The 14,033-nt window shown below is 35.6% G+C and overlaps 3 protein-coding genes across 4 annotated transcripts; all 3 read left to right on the plus strand.

Moving 5' to 3' along the window:
- Positions 1-2,866: 2,866 nt before the first annotated feature.
- Positions 2,867-6,095, plus strand: LOC104816776 (putative lipase ROG1). 2 transcript variants are annotated; one of them, XM_010545731.1, is made up of 10 exons: positions 2,867-3,375; positions 3,471-3,538; positions 3,815-3,885; positions 4,084-4,350; positions 4,705-4,865; positions 4,959-5,014; positions 5,168-5,220; positions 5,304-5,433; positions 5,564-5,661; positions 5,744-6,095. In XM_010545731.1, exons 1-10 carry the CDS (start codon positions 3,098-3,100, stop codon positions 5,813-5,815), a joined length of 1,254 nt encoding a protein of 417 aa, XP_010544033.1. In that variant the 5' UTR covers positions 2,867-3,097; the 3' UTR covers positions 5,816-6,095. The 2 variants fall into 2 exon arrangements, with proteins under 2 accessions (XP_010544033.1, XP_010544035.1); XM_010545733.1 differs by having other exon boundaries at positions 4,084-4,163; positions 4,705-4,836.
- Positions 6,096-7,007: 912 nt separating this feature from the next.
- Positions 7,008-7,361, plus strand: LOC104816777. The gene has a single exon (XM_010545734.1). It carries the CDS (start codon positions 7,008-7,010, stop codon positions 7,359-7,361), a length of 354 nt encoding a protein of 117 aa, XP_010544036.1.
- A 1,611-nt stretch (positions 7,362-8,972) lies between these two features.
- LOC104817068 lies at positions 8,973-11,258 on the plus strand. Its single transcript, XM_010546145.1, has 2 exons — positions 8,973-9,025; positions 10,883-11,258. Exons 1-2 carry the CDS (start codon positions 8,973-8,975, stop codon positions 11,256-11,258), a joined length of 429 nt encoding a protein of 142 aa, XP_010544447.1.
- The last annotated feature ends 2,775 nt before the right edge of the window (positions 11,259-14,033 follow it).

A 14,033-nucleotide genomic window follows, 5' to 3' on the forward strand; every position in this document is an offset into this window, starting at 1 on the left:
GCCATCAAAAAAGGGGTTGAGTAATGTCTAAAAAAATGTCTTCGAGAGAAGAAAACAAATAAAAGTAAAACAAGGAGTGCGTTGGCGCCACTAGGGTTGACGATAACAGAGGTTATCGTCGTCGGAAAAAAAACAAGTGGCGAATTAGGGTTGAGTCGTTAGACTAGGTTTTTCTCTAATACCATATAAGATATTTGAAAGGCTTACTTGTATTTATTGCTTTCGATCAATATATATACACGAGTATGTACAACAACTTCTCTAGCTTAAGGAGATATCAAATATAAGATATCAAATATATACAAGATATTGATAATATCTCTAATAATCGAGACTATATAAATTTGACATTAATGTGATGATGTTTTTGTTTCTCTTCTCTTCCAAACTAATCAAAAAGATTAAAAAAATAATATTTTCTCTATAAATCGGGCTATCCCTTATAACTTCATTTTCCAAGCCTTCTTAATATAGCAAGGAAACTTAAACACAAAACATACTAACAAACAAATTTAATTTTCCATTATTTCCGATATCATTAGGATTATTAACCCAAAACCAAAATAGATTTGCAAATTCAGATTTAGATTTGACCATCCAAATATTTTGATTGAGAAGTCCAAGTGGGGTAGTCTGGTGGTTGGGTTATACAAAGTGCTTCCAATCCAGATTCAAATTCCATTAGGGACAAATCTTATCAAAAATAAAATATTTTGACCGAGAACTGAAAATAGAGATTCGGTTTTGAACAGTTAGACATTTTTCATCCATCCAAAACTCGATTATCCAAATTTCATAAATTAAAATCGGATTTTGAGACTCTTATAATAAGAAATCCTCATATTCAGATTTAGAGATAACCCAAAATTTTGTGCGTAAATCTATACATTTTATATCCCATCTTTTAGTTATATATGTATGTGACTATTATGGGATTTTCATTTTTGTTTTAGCCTAAACTTTCTTGATCAAAGATTTTTTTAACTGCTTATCAAGTAAATGCCTCTAAATGTAAACGCATAGGCGAGCAAATACTCATAGTAATCTATGGGTCACTTGCCTAAATTAGTAAAATTGCCCTTTTAAAAAATAATTTATAAATCCATTCCTCTAACTCGCCAATTAACGATTTCCAGTAGAATTTGGTATTATTGAATCCAATCATAATAGCATTTACTAACTTAATTATAACATGTTATACAGCGCACTATCTGTCTGTATCTATATATCCTGTATCATTAAGAGTTTTTTTCTTCCAAAAAAAAAATAATCAGAGACAGGTTTTTTTATTGGAAACAAGAAGAATAATTTCATCCAGAATGTCAAAACGATATATGAATTAAATAATATTATTTAGAAGTGAAGCCGTCATCGCAAAATTAAAGATAAATTTAAATTCGGCCGAAGGGTTTCCATTTAGTATCATCAGATTAAGGAGATGTTTTTGCATTGTGTGATCTTGTCGGGACCAGTCAAGGTCTCTCTCTCTCTCTCATACATACATACATACATACATACATACATACATACATACATACATACATACATACATACATCGATACATACATACATACATACATACATACATACATACATACATACATCGTAAACAATATAGACTTGTTGGCAATGTTATATTTTGGACCCCACACCCAACCAACCTGCATTGAAATGCGACCGATCGATCAAACGTTGCCTTCGTGTTTCCATTCATCTAATTTTGTTTGACCCAATAATAATAATAATAATAATTAAATAGATTGGATCAACCCATTAATCCCATTAATCCGACACAAAAATGGGCAGACCAAATCCGTGAATCGGATTCCAATCCACTGTCGATATCGTGGAGGGTGTTAGGCATCCTTCATGGTCTTGGTGATTCTATTAAGTTAGGTCATTGGATGAAGTTAACATCGCTTAACATCTCTTCCTTAGAACATTTACATGCGAGGTTCGGATGTCTAGGATTTAGAAAATTTTGTTTATAGAACTTCTACAGCCTCCGAGAGCTTAGAAAAATGAACCCTGCCCTTCACAAAACCCCCCCCACACGTATAGATTCCAATCAGATTGTGTCCATCCCGGCGTATCGTATGGATATCGGTAGAGAGTGTTCTTTGTCGCCTCAAGTGGTGTTGTTCGTCGTTGAATACCATGTCAAGGATCGTTTATAGATTAGTATATCATATAGTTGAGAATCATTGTTTAGGGTTCAGACAAATTTTGTTTTCCACTTACGCTTGTCCCTTTTGGATACCGGAAGATCCAATATTGATATCTTATAAACTTTGTAAAACACAGATTGAGAGAAAAAGAACGGGAGACATATTTTGGGATGTTTTATCACGCATTCATTCAAATGGAGAAATCATTCTTTTATACAAAATGGAATAGAAACGTATAACAAACAATTTCCAAAAGCAGAATAACGAAAGCTAATGAAATAGAAACTCTAAAATCAGCCCAAACCCACTAAACCAAGGCCCAGAATTGATCTCCATCAAAATCAAATGGGATTTGACCTAATGGAGAAAAAAGATCATACGCTATAGATTTGACATTTAAAAATATAAAAGAAAAAGAAAAACCCTATAAATAAAAAATAAACAACAAGTTAAAGAAAATCTAAATTGATTCCATTTAACAGCATATATATGCACACATACATATGGAAGGGGTCACAATCGATAATTCAAGATCGCCACGGTTGGACACCAATTTTGACTTGGCACAAGACCCGGTTTGGTATCCGTGTAAAAGTCGAACCGGTCTAACCGGGATTTTTAAATTTTTCCTTGTTTGGTTAGAACTTGGAATCTCGAAGGGGGTCCAGTTCAGTCTCCCCACCCTCCTCCCACTACAACTACTGAGAAACCGCCTTCTTGACCCCTTTCGAGTCTCTCAAAAAGGACATCGATTTTTCTAATTTTGACCTGCAAGCTTTCTAATTCTTCGAATTTGACCTTGAATCTTTCCAACACGACGGCCATATAACCCCGCATGAGACGAGGGACACTGTGCCATTTTCGTTTATAAGCTCGAGTAATTCTCTGCATTCTTCTCCGATCTTAGTCTGCTTGATCGATCCTCGCTCATGGAGGAAGTAGGCAAAGTGGGTTCTGCGGATAGAGAGGAAGACGAACGTGGAAGTGATCGCGAAAACAGAGGAGCGGGGAAGAAGAAGACGACGATGAAGAAAACGAAGACGAAGAGAAGCGGGAAGAGGAAAGGTGGAGGAAAGAAGAATTATTGGATGGGTTGTCTCCGAGTTGAATCGGACGAGAGAGGAAATGTGGACATGACTGTGGATTTCCCAGGCGAACGCGCTGAGCCGACTCACCTGGTCGTCATGGTCAATGGTCTTATTGGAAGGTCTTTGAGGGTCTCTCTGATTCGTTGTTTGGTGTTTGATTTAGTTTCGATTTCACGCCTTTCTTTTTCTGAGCTAATTGGTTTGTGGGTTTCAGTGCGCAGAACTGGAGATTTGCAGCTAAGCAGCTGTTGAAGAAGTATCCCGAAGATCTTCTGGTTCACTGTGAGTTCTTCTCTCTATTCCTTTTTTGTGGAAATGGTTTGAATCTCTTCCATGGAAGTTGCAACTAGTGAATGATCTCCAGATACTACAGTATAGTATTCTGACAAAAAGGGAAAAGAAACCATCTTTAGATGAAGATCTTCAGCATATATTTCTTTTGATGTCATTGTTCTCTTCTGATTGGTATACCCGTTTTTCGTGTATCATGTTGATAGCTAGAATTAGTGTATGTATGTATGTATGCGATGAATGCAATGTGGTTGATCTAATCTGCAGGTAGTAAACGCAATTATTCGATGCTGACATTCGATGGTGTTGATGTTATGGGACAGAGATTAGCTGAAGAGGTGAGTGTTTTGGTCCGTACGTATATTCCTCCCAGTGATGCAGTTGCATTTTCGTTGTCTTGCATGCTAATAATACCTTCACTCGTGAAGGAATATGTTTGGTTATACTGATTTGATCGTCTGTGGTGCCAAAACCCTAAATTTTTTTCTCATACGGGCTGATAATCTTCACCATGTTTGTTTCATTTCTTCCTTTAGGTTAGATCGGTTATAGAACGTCATCCAAGCCTCCGGAAGATTTCCTTTGTCGGGCATTCTTTGGGAGGTCTTATCGCAAGGTATGCCATTGCTTGTCTTTATGAACAAGAAACCAGAGATGAACTTGCTCAAAACAATGATCATCCGAGTGAAAACATCGGGGATTCACATGGAGGAGAGGGATTTAAAGGGAGAATTGCTAAGCTAGAGCCTATAAATTTTATAACTTCTGCTGCACCACACCTCGGTTCAAGAGGACATAAACAGGTGATCTTGACACTTTTCAATTTGTTATCGGTATCACCATATGATTTTTTTGAAAGATCACACCTTTATGGGTCAAAGTGAAGAACTTTGATGTTTTTCGGTGCATGACATTAGCACATAAAATGAAAGAAGCATCTGGGCATCATCTAACATCTTAAGCATAAAGATAAATGAAGTCCAGTACATCCAAAATGGCCATTTATTACGACTATGAAATGGATTTGAGATTGAACATTGAGATCATTGTTTCCTTCCCTTGTTCGAATGTCTTGTTAGACGCTTGATGGAAATTGTGGTGCTTTAAAATCAGAACGCCGACTTACTTTTACGTCTTGCATCTTGATCTGTATAAAGGTCCCATTGTTTGGTGGATTGTACACGTTGGAAAGATTTGCTACTCGTATTTCATGGTGTCTTGGTAGAACGGGAAAACATCTCTTTCTCGCTGACAAAGATGATGGAAAACCTCCTCTGCTTCTCCAAATGGTTAGTGACAATGAAGATCTTAAGTTTATGTGAGTTCCTTCACTAAATTTTTTCTTTCATCTTAATGGCTTCGGGGTAAATAATTTGTGATGTATCACATCCTGCCTTTTTTTATCTGGCAGTTCTGCTTTGCAGTGCTTCAAGCGTTGTGTTGCTTATGCAAATACAAGTTTCGACCGTATCCTCTTTTTTCTCCCGCATTCTCTATTAACTAACGAACATACCCCTTCGTTTATCTTAGACGGTTGATGATAATATGAAGGTTTAAACTATAAACTTGGAATTGGTTTAGCAGTTTTCATCCATTTGAAACCCTAAATCTCTTGGCTAGACCTTGTTGGATGGAGCACATCGTCAATTCGGCGCCATAACGAGCTTCCAAAGGTAAATTTTGTTACCGATATTGTATTGTCTGTGTTTTTTGCTGGACATCTGAATTGGTATATTTCTTGCTACTCGTCTTTTAGCTTCAACGACGATCAGTCAGCGAGAAATACCCTCACATCGTAAACGTTGAACCACCAGCCACTGCAATTAACCGCAATGAAGATCTATCAGAGGCCAATCCAGTCGGGTTTAACAATTTCGACATGGAAGGTTCGGTGGAATCATTCTTCCCGTACCAGCTTTCTTGTTTCTTAATGATGCAATGCCCCATCATATCTTTTGCGCATGATGCCGTATATGAAAGATCAAATGTTCATCGATCTTTCTCGTAAATTTACAGAGGAAATGATCAGAGGATTAACGAAACTGAGGTGGGAAAGGATCGACGTTAACTTCAGAGGAAGCATACAGAGATTTCTCGCTCACAACACGATTCAGGCAAGTTGGTAAAACCTCCTCTTGAAAGGGAAGTTTCTGTGACATGGATCCCTGAACCCTCCTCCAATGTTAACATTCGCAGGTGAAAACAAAGTGTATCAATGATGCAGGAACGGATGTTATACAACACATGAATGACAATTTCATGCCATAGAAAGAAGAAGGGGAGATGAAATGATATGCTTGGAAGTTAAATTGCGGTAACCCGACATTCGTTATCTTAATGCATGATCGGTTTCTATATCGAGCAAAATCAGTTTCCGATATCCAAAACTTGTAATGAAGATTAGATAGTATGATCAGTCTCAAGCTATTCATAGCGTTGTAAAAGGGGTTGGAACTTGGAAGTACTTCTACCTCGTGTATTTTTTAAAATTTACAAATTTCACCGTATTCTTTTTAATATCAATTAGAGGACCCTGTTATACTCTTTTTGCTTAGTTTGTTGCAGCTAGTCAGATACTAATTACTCTACCCAGGTAAACACTAATCCTTCTTTTGTCTCACGCCACCAATTACAAATTGATTTTGGTATTTTAATCTCTAATGTGTGTGTGTATAATACACATATGTGAACTTTGGGGTTTAAAATTAGGGTTGAGAATGTGGATTAATGTGATGGAAACACATGATAATTTGATCTAAAATTAATTGAGCATACTTTTAAATTCAATTGAATTAAGCGAATTTAATAGGAAAATGATTAAACATTATTTTATGATAATTTAAAAATTATTGCACTGATATTGGTTGTATCTACTGAAATTAAATATTATGTATATTTTTAACTTTTTTATTTAATAACATTTTATTTGCTTTACTTGTTTACATTTTATTCGGATTAGATTTTTGAATTTTTTTTATTGAAATTTACTTTTATTTTTAAAATTTATGTATAATCAATATTTAAAAAATTCAAGCTAATATATCATTCATAAATAATCTAAATAAATAACCAAAACTATACTCAATAAAATAAAAATATCTAATAGAACCCAATCAAACAATATACGATTGTATCCATTTTTTATTAGGACACAAGAGAATATTATTTTTATTACCAATTATTCATGATCAAACTTTTGTCTTAATGGAAGTCAAATTATTCGAAATGTCTTCTTTTTCAAAACCGGATAACGCAGTTGATGTGAATGCTAGGGACAAGCAAAAACAACTTCCCCATAATAATTACTATAGAAGTTAAGAAAGACATTTATAACATCAAATTAAAAGGTTCCGTTATATTTTATATTATTGTGTATATATAGTGTAGTTCTTACATTCATAATGCAATTCAAACATCAAACAAAAACATAACGTAAAAAAAAAAGAAGCATAAGACAAACATGGCAAAATTCAACATCAAGAAGATAGTTGTGTTTTCCGTTGTTGTTGTAGCCCTAGTGCATGCAATTGTGCCGATCTCAGCCATTGAAGAAGGTGAACCCAAACAACTTTGGGATCAATGTCTCACCAAAATGACTCCGAAGTGTACATTAGACATTGTCGAAAGTGTCTTCTGGAATGGTACTGTCTCCGATGTTTGTTGTCATGAGCTTGTCCAAGAAGGCAAATTGTGTCATGACATACTTATCAAATACATGGCGGATCGACCGAGTTTCATTGCTCGCGAAGCTGAATATTTGAAGAGGAGAGATGATGTATGGAACCATTGTGCTTCCATCTCTACTTCTGCTTAGTGATATGTAGTCTACCTTAACATAAATACATTACCTTGAATGGAATAAAAACTAAATCTTTTCCTTTTTACATTTTGCGTTTTCACTTTTTTCTAATTGTTTAAATAAATCAACAAAATTTAATAACAAAATATTAATGAAAAATCCATTATATACGGATTTTAATTTTTAATATTTTAAATCGGCGGACAATATATATTTAGACAATCGAATTTTTAGATATAATCAATATTGATACAAGTTAGAGTGTCGGAAATAAAATACATAAATTTTCTTAATGGTTTCATGTATCTCATTTATCATTTTCTTAATATTTACAGAATGAAAGGATTCAAGGTTTTTTTAACATGCTTACGCGTCTCTTTTGCAATGAGACTGTTGTTTATATTGATGGTTTGTAAATGTCTTACTAACTTGGATCATGGTTTTTTTTTATGATGGATGAGCTTGATTTTAGCTGGATTTCTTAATGATCGCATGAGCAAATTGTCGTTTATGTTGTATACATATGCACATACATGCACAAATAGAGACAAACTTATACGACGGAAACTAGACCGAACCATACGGAACATCTTGCTGTCAATCCCGTTGCAACATAAAGGAAGAAGATGCTCGTTGCCAAAGAATTGGTACTACCTAATGCGTCAAACCAGGAGAATTCTTGACTGATCGAAACCTCTTGAATAAATAGTTTATTTTGACCACTGCGATGGAAATTTTTTGTACCTATTTTGTTTACAGATTTCATAGCCTGGTTGTTAAAAACTCTTATTCTTGATAAATACACATTCACATTACACCAAAAAAAAACTTATGCATACATATGCGCGCGCATACACACATATATATATATATACACGAATTTTGGTAAAAAGGGGAAAAGAAAAACCAAATGGAAAACAGATGGAAAAGAGCGCAACAGAAACAAGAAGGAAAAAGTAAAAATTTGACTAGAGGGTTATCAGGGGTACCTTGGTAATTTCGACTAACTAACTTAGTTAGTTAGTTCTGTTGAGAGCTTGTTTTTTTTTGTTAAACTGTTGAGTGTAGAAAAATAAAATGTGGAAATAAAATAAGACAAATAGAAAGAAACAAAATTACTTTTATTACTACATCTCTTCTTCTTCTTTTTTCCATTACAATGAAAATAACTCACATATTTATAGGAAAATTAACAAATGAAATAAAAGGAAATATAGATATAACGGAAATAAATATGATTCACAATATTTAACATAATATTGTGTTCCTCCAAAATCTCAATTTTCCTCCAATCACATATTCATTTGTCTACATATTCATTGTTGAAGTAGAAAAATGAATATGTGATTGGAGGAAAATCTAGATTTTGGAGGAACACAATATTATGTTAAATATTGTGAATCATATTTATTTCCGTTATATCTATATTTCCTTTTATTTCATTTGTTAATTTTTCTATAAATATGTGAGTTATTTTCATTGTAATGAAAAAAAGAAGAAGAAGAGATGTAGTAATAAAAGTAATTCTGTTTCTTTCTATTTGTCTTATTTTATTTCCGCATTTTATTTTTCTACATGGTATCAGAGTTTATGGTTCTTTTCTAATTTGTTGTTCTTTTCATAAAAATGATGATCGATAATGAGAGTGACGATGAATATGATGATATACCGATCCAATGGTAATATCATTTCGAGTTTTTTTAAGAATAAGAGAGTCATTTTGTTTGTTTGTTTTTTCTCTCATAATCCCACATGTTTCTAAAGATTATTCGCATAACCGCCAATCATTTTATTCTTGCCAAAAAAAATTGTTGTCATTAAACGCTTTCGCGTAGTTGCTTTTCAATCTCGGATGAATCAGAGTTATTCCCGAGACTTCTTTCTGCACCGCGATTGTCGTCCTTTTTTTTGTTATCATCAAACGATTCTTTTGTGCGTGGTGCCAAAGTTGCAGCGCAGTCGTTTGTTTGATTTTTTTAGTTATGTTTTCTATCGACACAAGTTCGCAAGGTGATGTGGTTCAAGCGGCATGCGTTTGATCATCTTTTCAGCAAGTTGGGCGTTTCGTAATCTTTCACGTTCCAACTTGAAGGGGGATGTTGAGATATACCGGATCTTGAAGAATATTATGAGATATCTCAATCTTATCAAATCCGGAAAATATATATTTAGAAATATTTATTATTTTATTTAGTTTACTCACGTTCCAACTTGAAGGGGGATGTTGAGATATACCGGATCTTGAAGAATATTATGAGATATCTCAATCTTATCAAATCCGGAAAATATATATTTAGAAATATTTATTATTTTATTTAGTTTACTTATTCAATGTAAGACTCTCATCTATTTATATGTTATTCTGATTATGAATAAAGATATCATTCCGCAAATTTCTACATTGAGAACTTGTTTTCTTTTTTGTTTTGTTAATTGGTTGAGAACTTGTTTAAATCAGATATCGTGTTTTTCTCCTTCTCGAGTTGTATTCTTCTTTCGAGAGTCTCGGTGTTCATTTCGTTTTTGTGTAAGCTCTTGATCGAAACTAGTGGATTGTCAAGGTAACGTAGGATTGTAAGGATCCAAACTCGTAAAACATGTGTGTTCATTTCGTTTTTATGTTCATCGACTCGTTGAAGACTTGTCGACTCAATTCAGTTCGCATACTACACAATCTATAAGTTCATATTGATGGATGTGATGCTCTAGGATGATCATACGATATAATAACTATGTATGATACGATGTATTTATTGGATGAATGCATTGTTTGTTCATTATTTATTTTGCATATTTGATAAATAATGAAATCCATGGATCGTTATGAACGATCCTAAATTCCTTAGTCGCTTGTCATTGTGGGAGCAATGATGAATTAAGACTAAGATGAGGTGTGATGGATGATCATGGTGATGATCATATGTATTAGATACGGATCACGATCATGAGTACTTGTTTGGAACAAGTGACTGGATGACTCGCGTGAGATTGTCGATTGGATTTAATCCATGACTTGAATCTCACTTGATGGTTCACTTTGGATCCTCAGACCTGAGATATCTATTGTATCCATCATGACGAGTAATGTACTTTGACTGCGTCAAACATCGTCTTTAACCGGATGATTATAAAGGCGTGGCTCGGGGACATTATGAATCATGTAATGGATAGTAGATACTCAAGATGGAACTTTGTCCCTCTTGAAAGAGAGAGATATCGCTTGGGCCCGTCGTAGGAGTGAGACTATGGAAATGTGTGGCCACACTATAGATGAATGTCATCTATCTCTATGTCTAGCGTATTTCACTCTATTTTACTGATTTATAGGCATTCTAGGGCACATTTGGCTTCGACATTGCATGGTTGTGTTTCTTGGTGTCACAACAGGTTTTCACGCATAAAAAGAGCAAAAAGAGTGGAAAACATGGGTTACGGAACATCATGGACGAAACGGAAACATTTGGAGTGTTTCTAGGGAAAACGTGAAGCCTAGAAAATGTTAAAATTTACAAGTTCAATAACTTTCACTCTACAAGTCCAAAACATGCATTCTCTACATGGCAAAAATTCAACATCAAGAAGATAGTTGTGTTTTCCGTTGTTGTTGTAGCCCTAGTGCATGCAATTGTGCCGATCTCAGCCATTGAAGAAGGTGAACCCAAACAACTTTGGGATCAATGTCTCACCAAAATGACTCCGAAGTGTACATTAGACATTGTCGAAAGTGTCTTTTGGAATGGTACTGTCTCCGATGTTTGTTGTCATGAGCTTGTCCAAGAAGGCAAATTGTGTCATGACACACTTATCAAATACATGGCGGATCGACCGAGTTTCATTGCTCGCGAAACTGAATATTTGAAGAGGAGAGATGATGTTTGGAACCATTGTGCTTCCATCTCTACTTCTGCTTAGTGATATGTAGTCTACCTTAACATAAATACATTACCTCGAATGGAATAAAAACTAAATCTTTTCCTTTTTACATTTTGTGTATTCACTTTTTTTTCTAATTGCTTAAATAAATCAACAAAATTTAATAACAAAATATTAATGAAAAATCCATAATATACGGATTTTAATTTTTAATATTTTAAATCGGCGGACAATATTTATTTAGATAACTGAATTTTTAGATATAATCAATATTGATACAAGTTAGAGTGTCGGAAATAAAATACATAAATTTTCTTAATGGTTTCATGTATCTCATTTATCATTTTTTTAATATTTACAGAATGAAAGGATTCAAGTTATTTTTTTTACATGCTTACGCATCTCTTTTGCAATGAGATTGTTGTTAATATCTATCGAATGAAAGGATTCAAGTTTTTTTTTTAAATTTTTTATGATGGATGAGCTTGATTTTTGCTGGATTTCTTAATGATCGCATGAGCAAATTGTTGTTTATGTTGTACACATATGCAAATACATGCACAAATAGAGACAAACTTATACGATGGAAACTAGATCGAGCCATACGGAACGTCTTGTTGTCAATCCGGTTGCAACATAAAGGAAGAAGATGCTCGTTGCTGGAGAATTGGTACTACCTAATGCATCTCGACTGCTCGAAACCTCTTGAATAATGTTGGGCCACATGGCCCATTTTTGGTGAAAAAAAGGAAGATGGCCCATTAGGCCAAACGATGCGTTTCAAGGACATTAGGGTTAGTACCCTAATGGATCGATTCATTCTACGGATGCACGGTGCTCGATGTAAGCGAGAGGAAGAACGGACAAAGAGAGGGAGAACAGAGTCGGAGGAGTTTCCGGAGACGGCGAAGCTCGGTTCGACGGCGACCGCCAAAGGCGAGTCGAGGTAAGGGTCGGTAAGGGTCTCGTGTATCTTCCCGGTGGTTTTCTCATACGGTTTTGGTTTGACGAGTCTCCGTTTTTGTGGAGGACCGTCTGTTCTTGTTCTCCGGTTGTTTGTGTTCAAATCGGACCGGTTCAGGTCCGGTTTGGGGTCAATTGGACCGGTTTAGACCGTTCAGGTCAATCTAGGTCCGGTTTAGGACAATTGAGTCCAGTTTAGGTCAATTCATGTCCGGTTTATGTCAATTGAGTCCGGTTTAGGGCAATTCAGACTAGTTTAGGCGGGTTTAAGTCTTGGTTAGGGTCTGATTTGTCTGGGAAAGGCTAGAATTGTTTGGTTCAGACCAATAGGGTGTGATTGGAGGTGAACTAAGGCCGGTTTAGACTGGTTTAAGTCTAAGGTTAGGGTTTGTTCGTCCAATTAGGCTAGAATTAGACCGTATAGGTCAATTGGGTCCGGTATTAGGTAAGATCAGATTGGTTTTAGGCTAATAGAGGTCTGTTTATGATCTGATTTATCTGGTTAGGGCTGGTATTGGTCGGGTTAGGATCTGAATTCGTGGTTTAGGACTAGATTAAATCGGTTTAGGGTATGGAGTGTATAATTAGGACTAGAACTAACTGATTTAGGGTTAGGTTAGTCCAAAAATTAGGTCTGATGGTGTCTTGTTAAGGGCATAATGGACTGGTTTAGGGTATGTTTAGGTCTGTAGTAATCGGTTTACCCTGTTAGGTCGGTCTAGTATCCAAATTTGGCTTGGTTTAGTGAAATATACTAAGGATAGACATGTTTAGATCTCAGTTTAGCTAATATAGGTCATAGATTCCGGTTTTTGTTCAGTATAGGTCTTAATAAGTTGGATTTGACTACGTTTAGCTGGGTAGGAGGTCGGGTTGGGCTTAAATAGGCTGGTACAGGTCTGTAGTAGACTGGTTTAAGTCGGTATAGGTCTGTAAGTGCTGTTTAGGTCTTGGTTAGGTCTGGGGTAAGCCAAATTTGGGTTAGTCTAGCTTAGTCTAGGTCTGAACAGTAGGTAATTAGGTCAAAATAGACTTGGTTAGGTCTGATTAGAGGTTTAGAATGTATATAGAGACATTGTCTAGGTCTGATCAGATTAGAATCTGATTATAGATTTAGGTATTATCTAGTTTATGACTAGATAGGACTCTTAAGTACCTGTTTTGAGTCATAGAGTCCGGTACATTGACCGGTTAGGTCTGATTAGTTGGGATTTGACTAAAATGGGTTGGTTTAGGGGTTGGTTAAGTCTAGAATCACTAGGTATAGGTCTGTAGGGGTCGGTTTAGATCAGGGCAGGTGTGTAGGGGTTGGTTCTAGGCGTTTATAGGGTCTGATCAGATGAGAATTAGGTCAATTAGACTTAGTTCAGGTCTGATTAGGGTGTTAAAAGTTTAATCAGGGGTTGGTAAGTCAATAGGGTTGGCTTAGGATTGTTGATTAGGACTTTTAGGTAACTAACTAGGACTTAGGTTAACTAATTAGGGGTTGGTTAGGTCAATTAGGATTGACTTATGTCTGATTAGGGTTTTCGGTCGAGTTTGGGCTTTTGGTTGTCTAACTAGGGCTGTTAGGGTCTACATAGCACTTGGGTAGGTCTGATTAGGACTTTGTGAGGGGCCGGTAGACTCGGGATCGTAGGACTGGTTAGGACTTTGTTGGGGGTCATGTAGACTCGGTGTTATAGGTATGATTAGATGTAATCAGGTCCGGTTAGCCTTAAGTTAGGTCTGGTTAGACGTAATCAGGTCTTAAGGTAGGCTGTGTTTCGAGTCTAATAGGTCGGTTAGGCAAAATTATGCATAGGGTAAGTCCAATCAGGTTTGTGCGGGAGTCTAAGAGGTCGGTTAGGT

Source organism: Tarenaya hassleriana, unplaced genomic scaffold (assembly GCF_000463585.1).
Source record: "Tarenaya hassleriana unplaced genomic scaffold, ASM46358v1 Cleome26, whole genome shotgun sequence".
Lineage (NCBI taxonomy): Eukaryota > Viridiplantae > Streptophyta > Magnoliopsida > Brassicales > Cleomaceae > Tarenaya > Tarenaya hassleriana.

Coding starts and splice junctions, on each gene's coding strand:
- LOC104816776 (XM_010545731.1), top strand. CDS start 3,098: ATGGAGGAAGTAGGCAAAGTGGGTTCTGCGGATAGAGAGGAAGACGAA. Junction 3,376..3,470: donor GTCAATGGTCTTATTGGAAG/GTCTTTGAGGGT, acceptor TGTGGGTTTCAG/TGCGCAGAACTGGAGATTTG. Junction 4,866..4,958: donor AATGAAGATCTTAAGTTTAT/GTGAGTTCCTTC, acceptor TTTATCTGGCAG/TTCTGCTTTGCAGTGCTTCA.
- LOC104817068 (XM_010546145.1), top strand. CDS start 8,973: ATGATGATCGATAATGAGAGTGACGATGAATATGATGATATACCGATC. Junction 9,026..10,882: donor GATGATATACCGATCCAATG/GTAATATCATTT, acceptor TCACTCTACAAG/TCCAAAACATGCATTCTCTA.
- LOC104816777 (XM_010545734.1), top strand. CDS start 7,008: ATGGCAAAATTCAACATCAAGAAGATAGTTGTGTTTTCCGTTGTTGTT.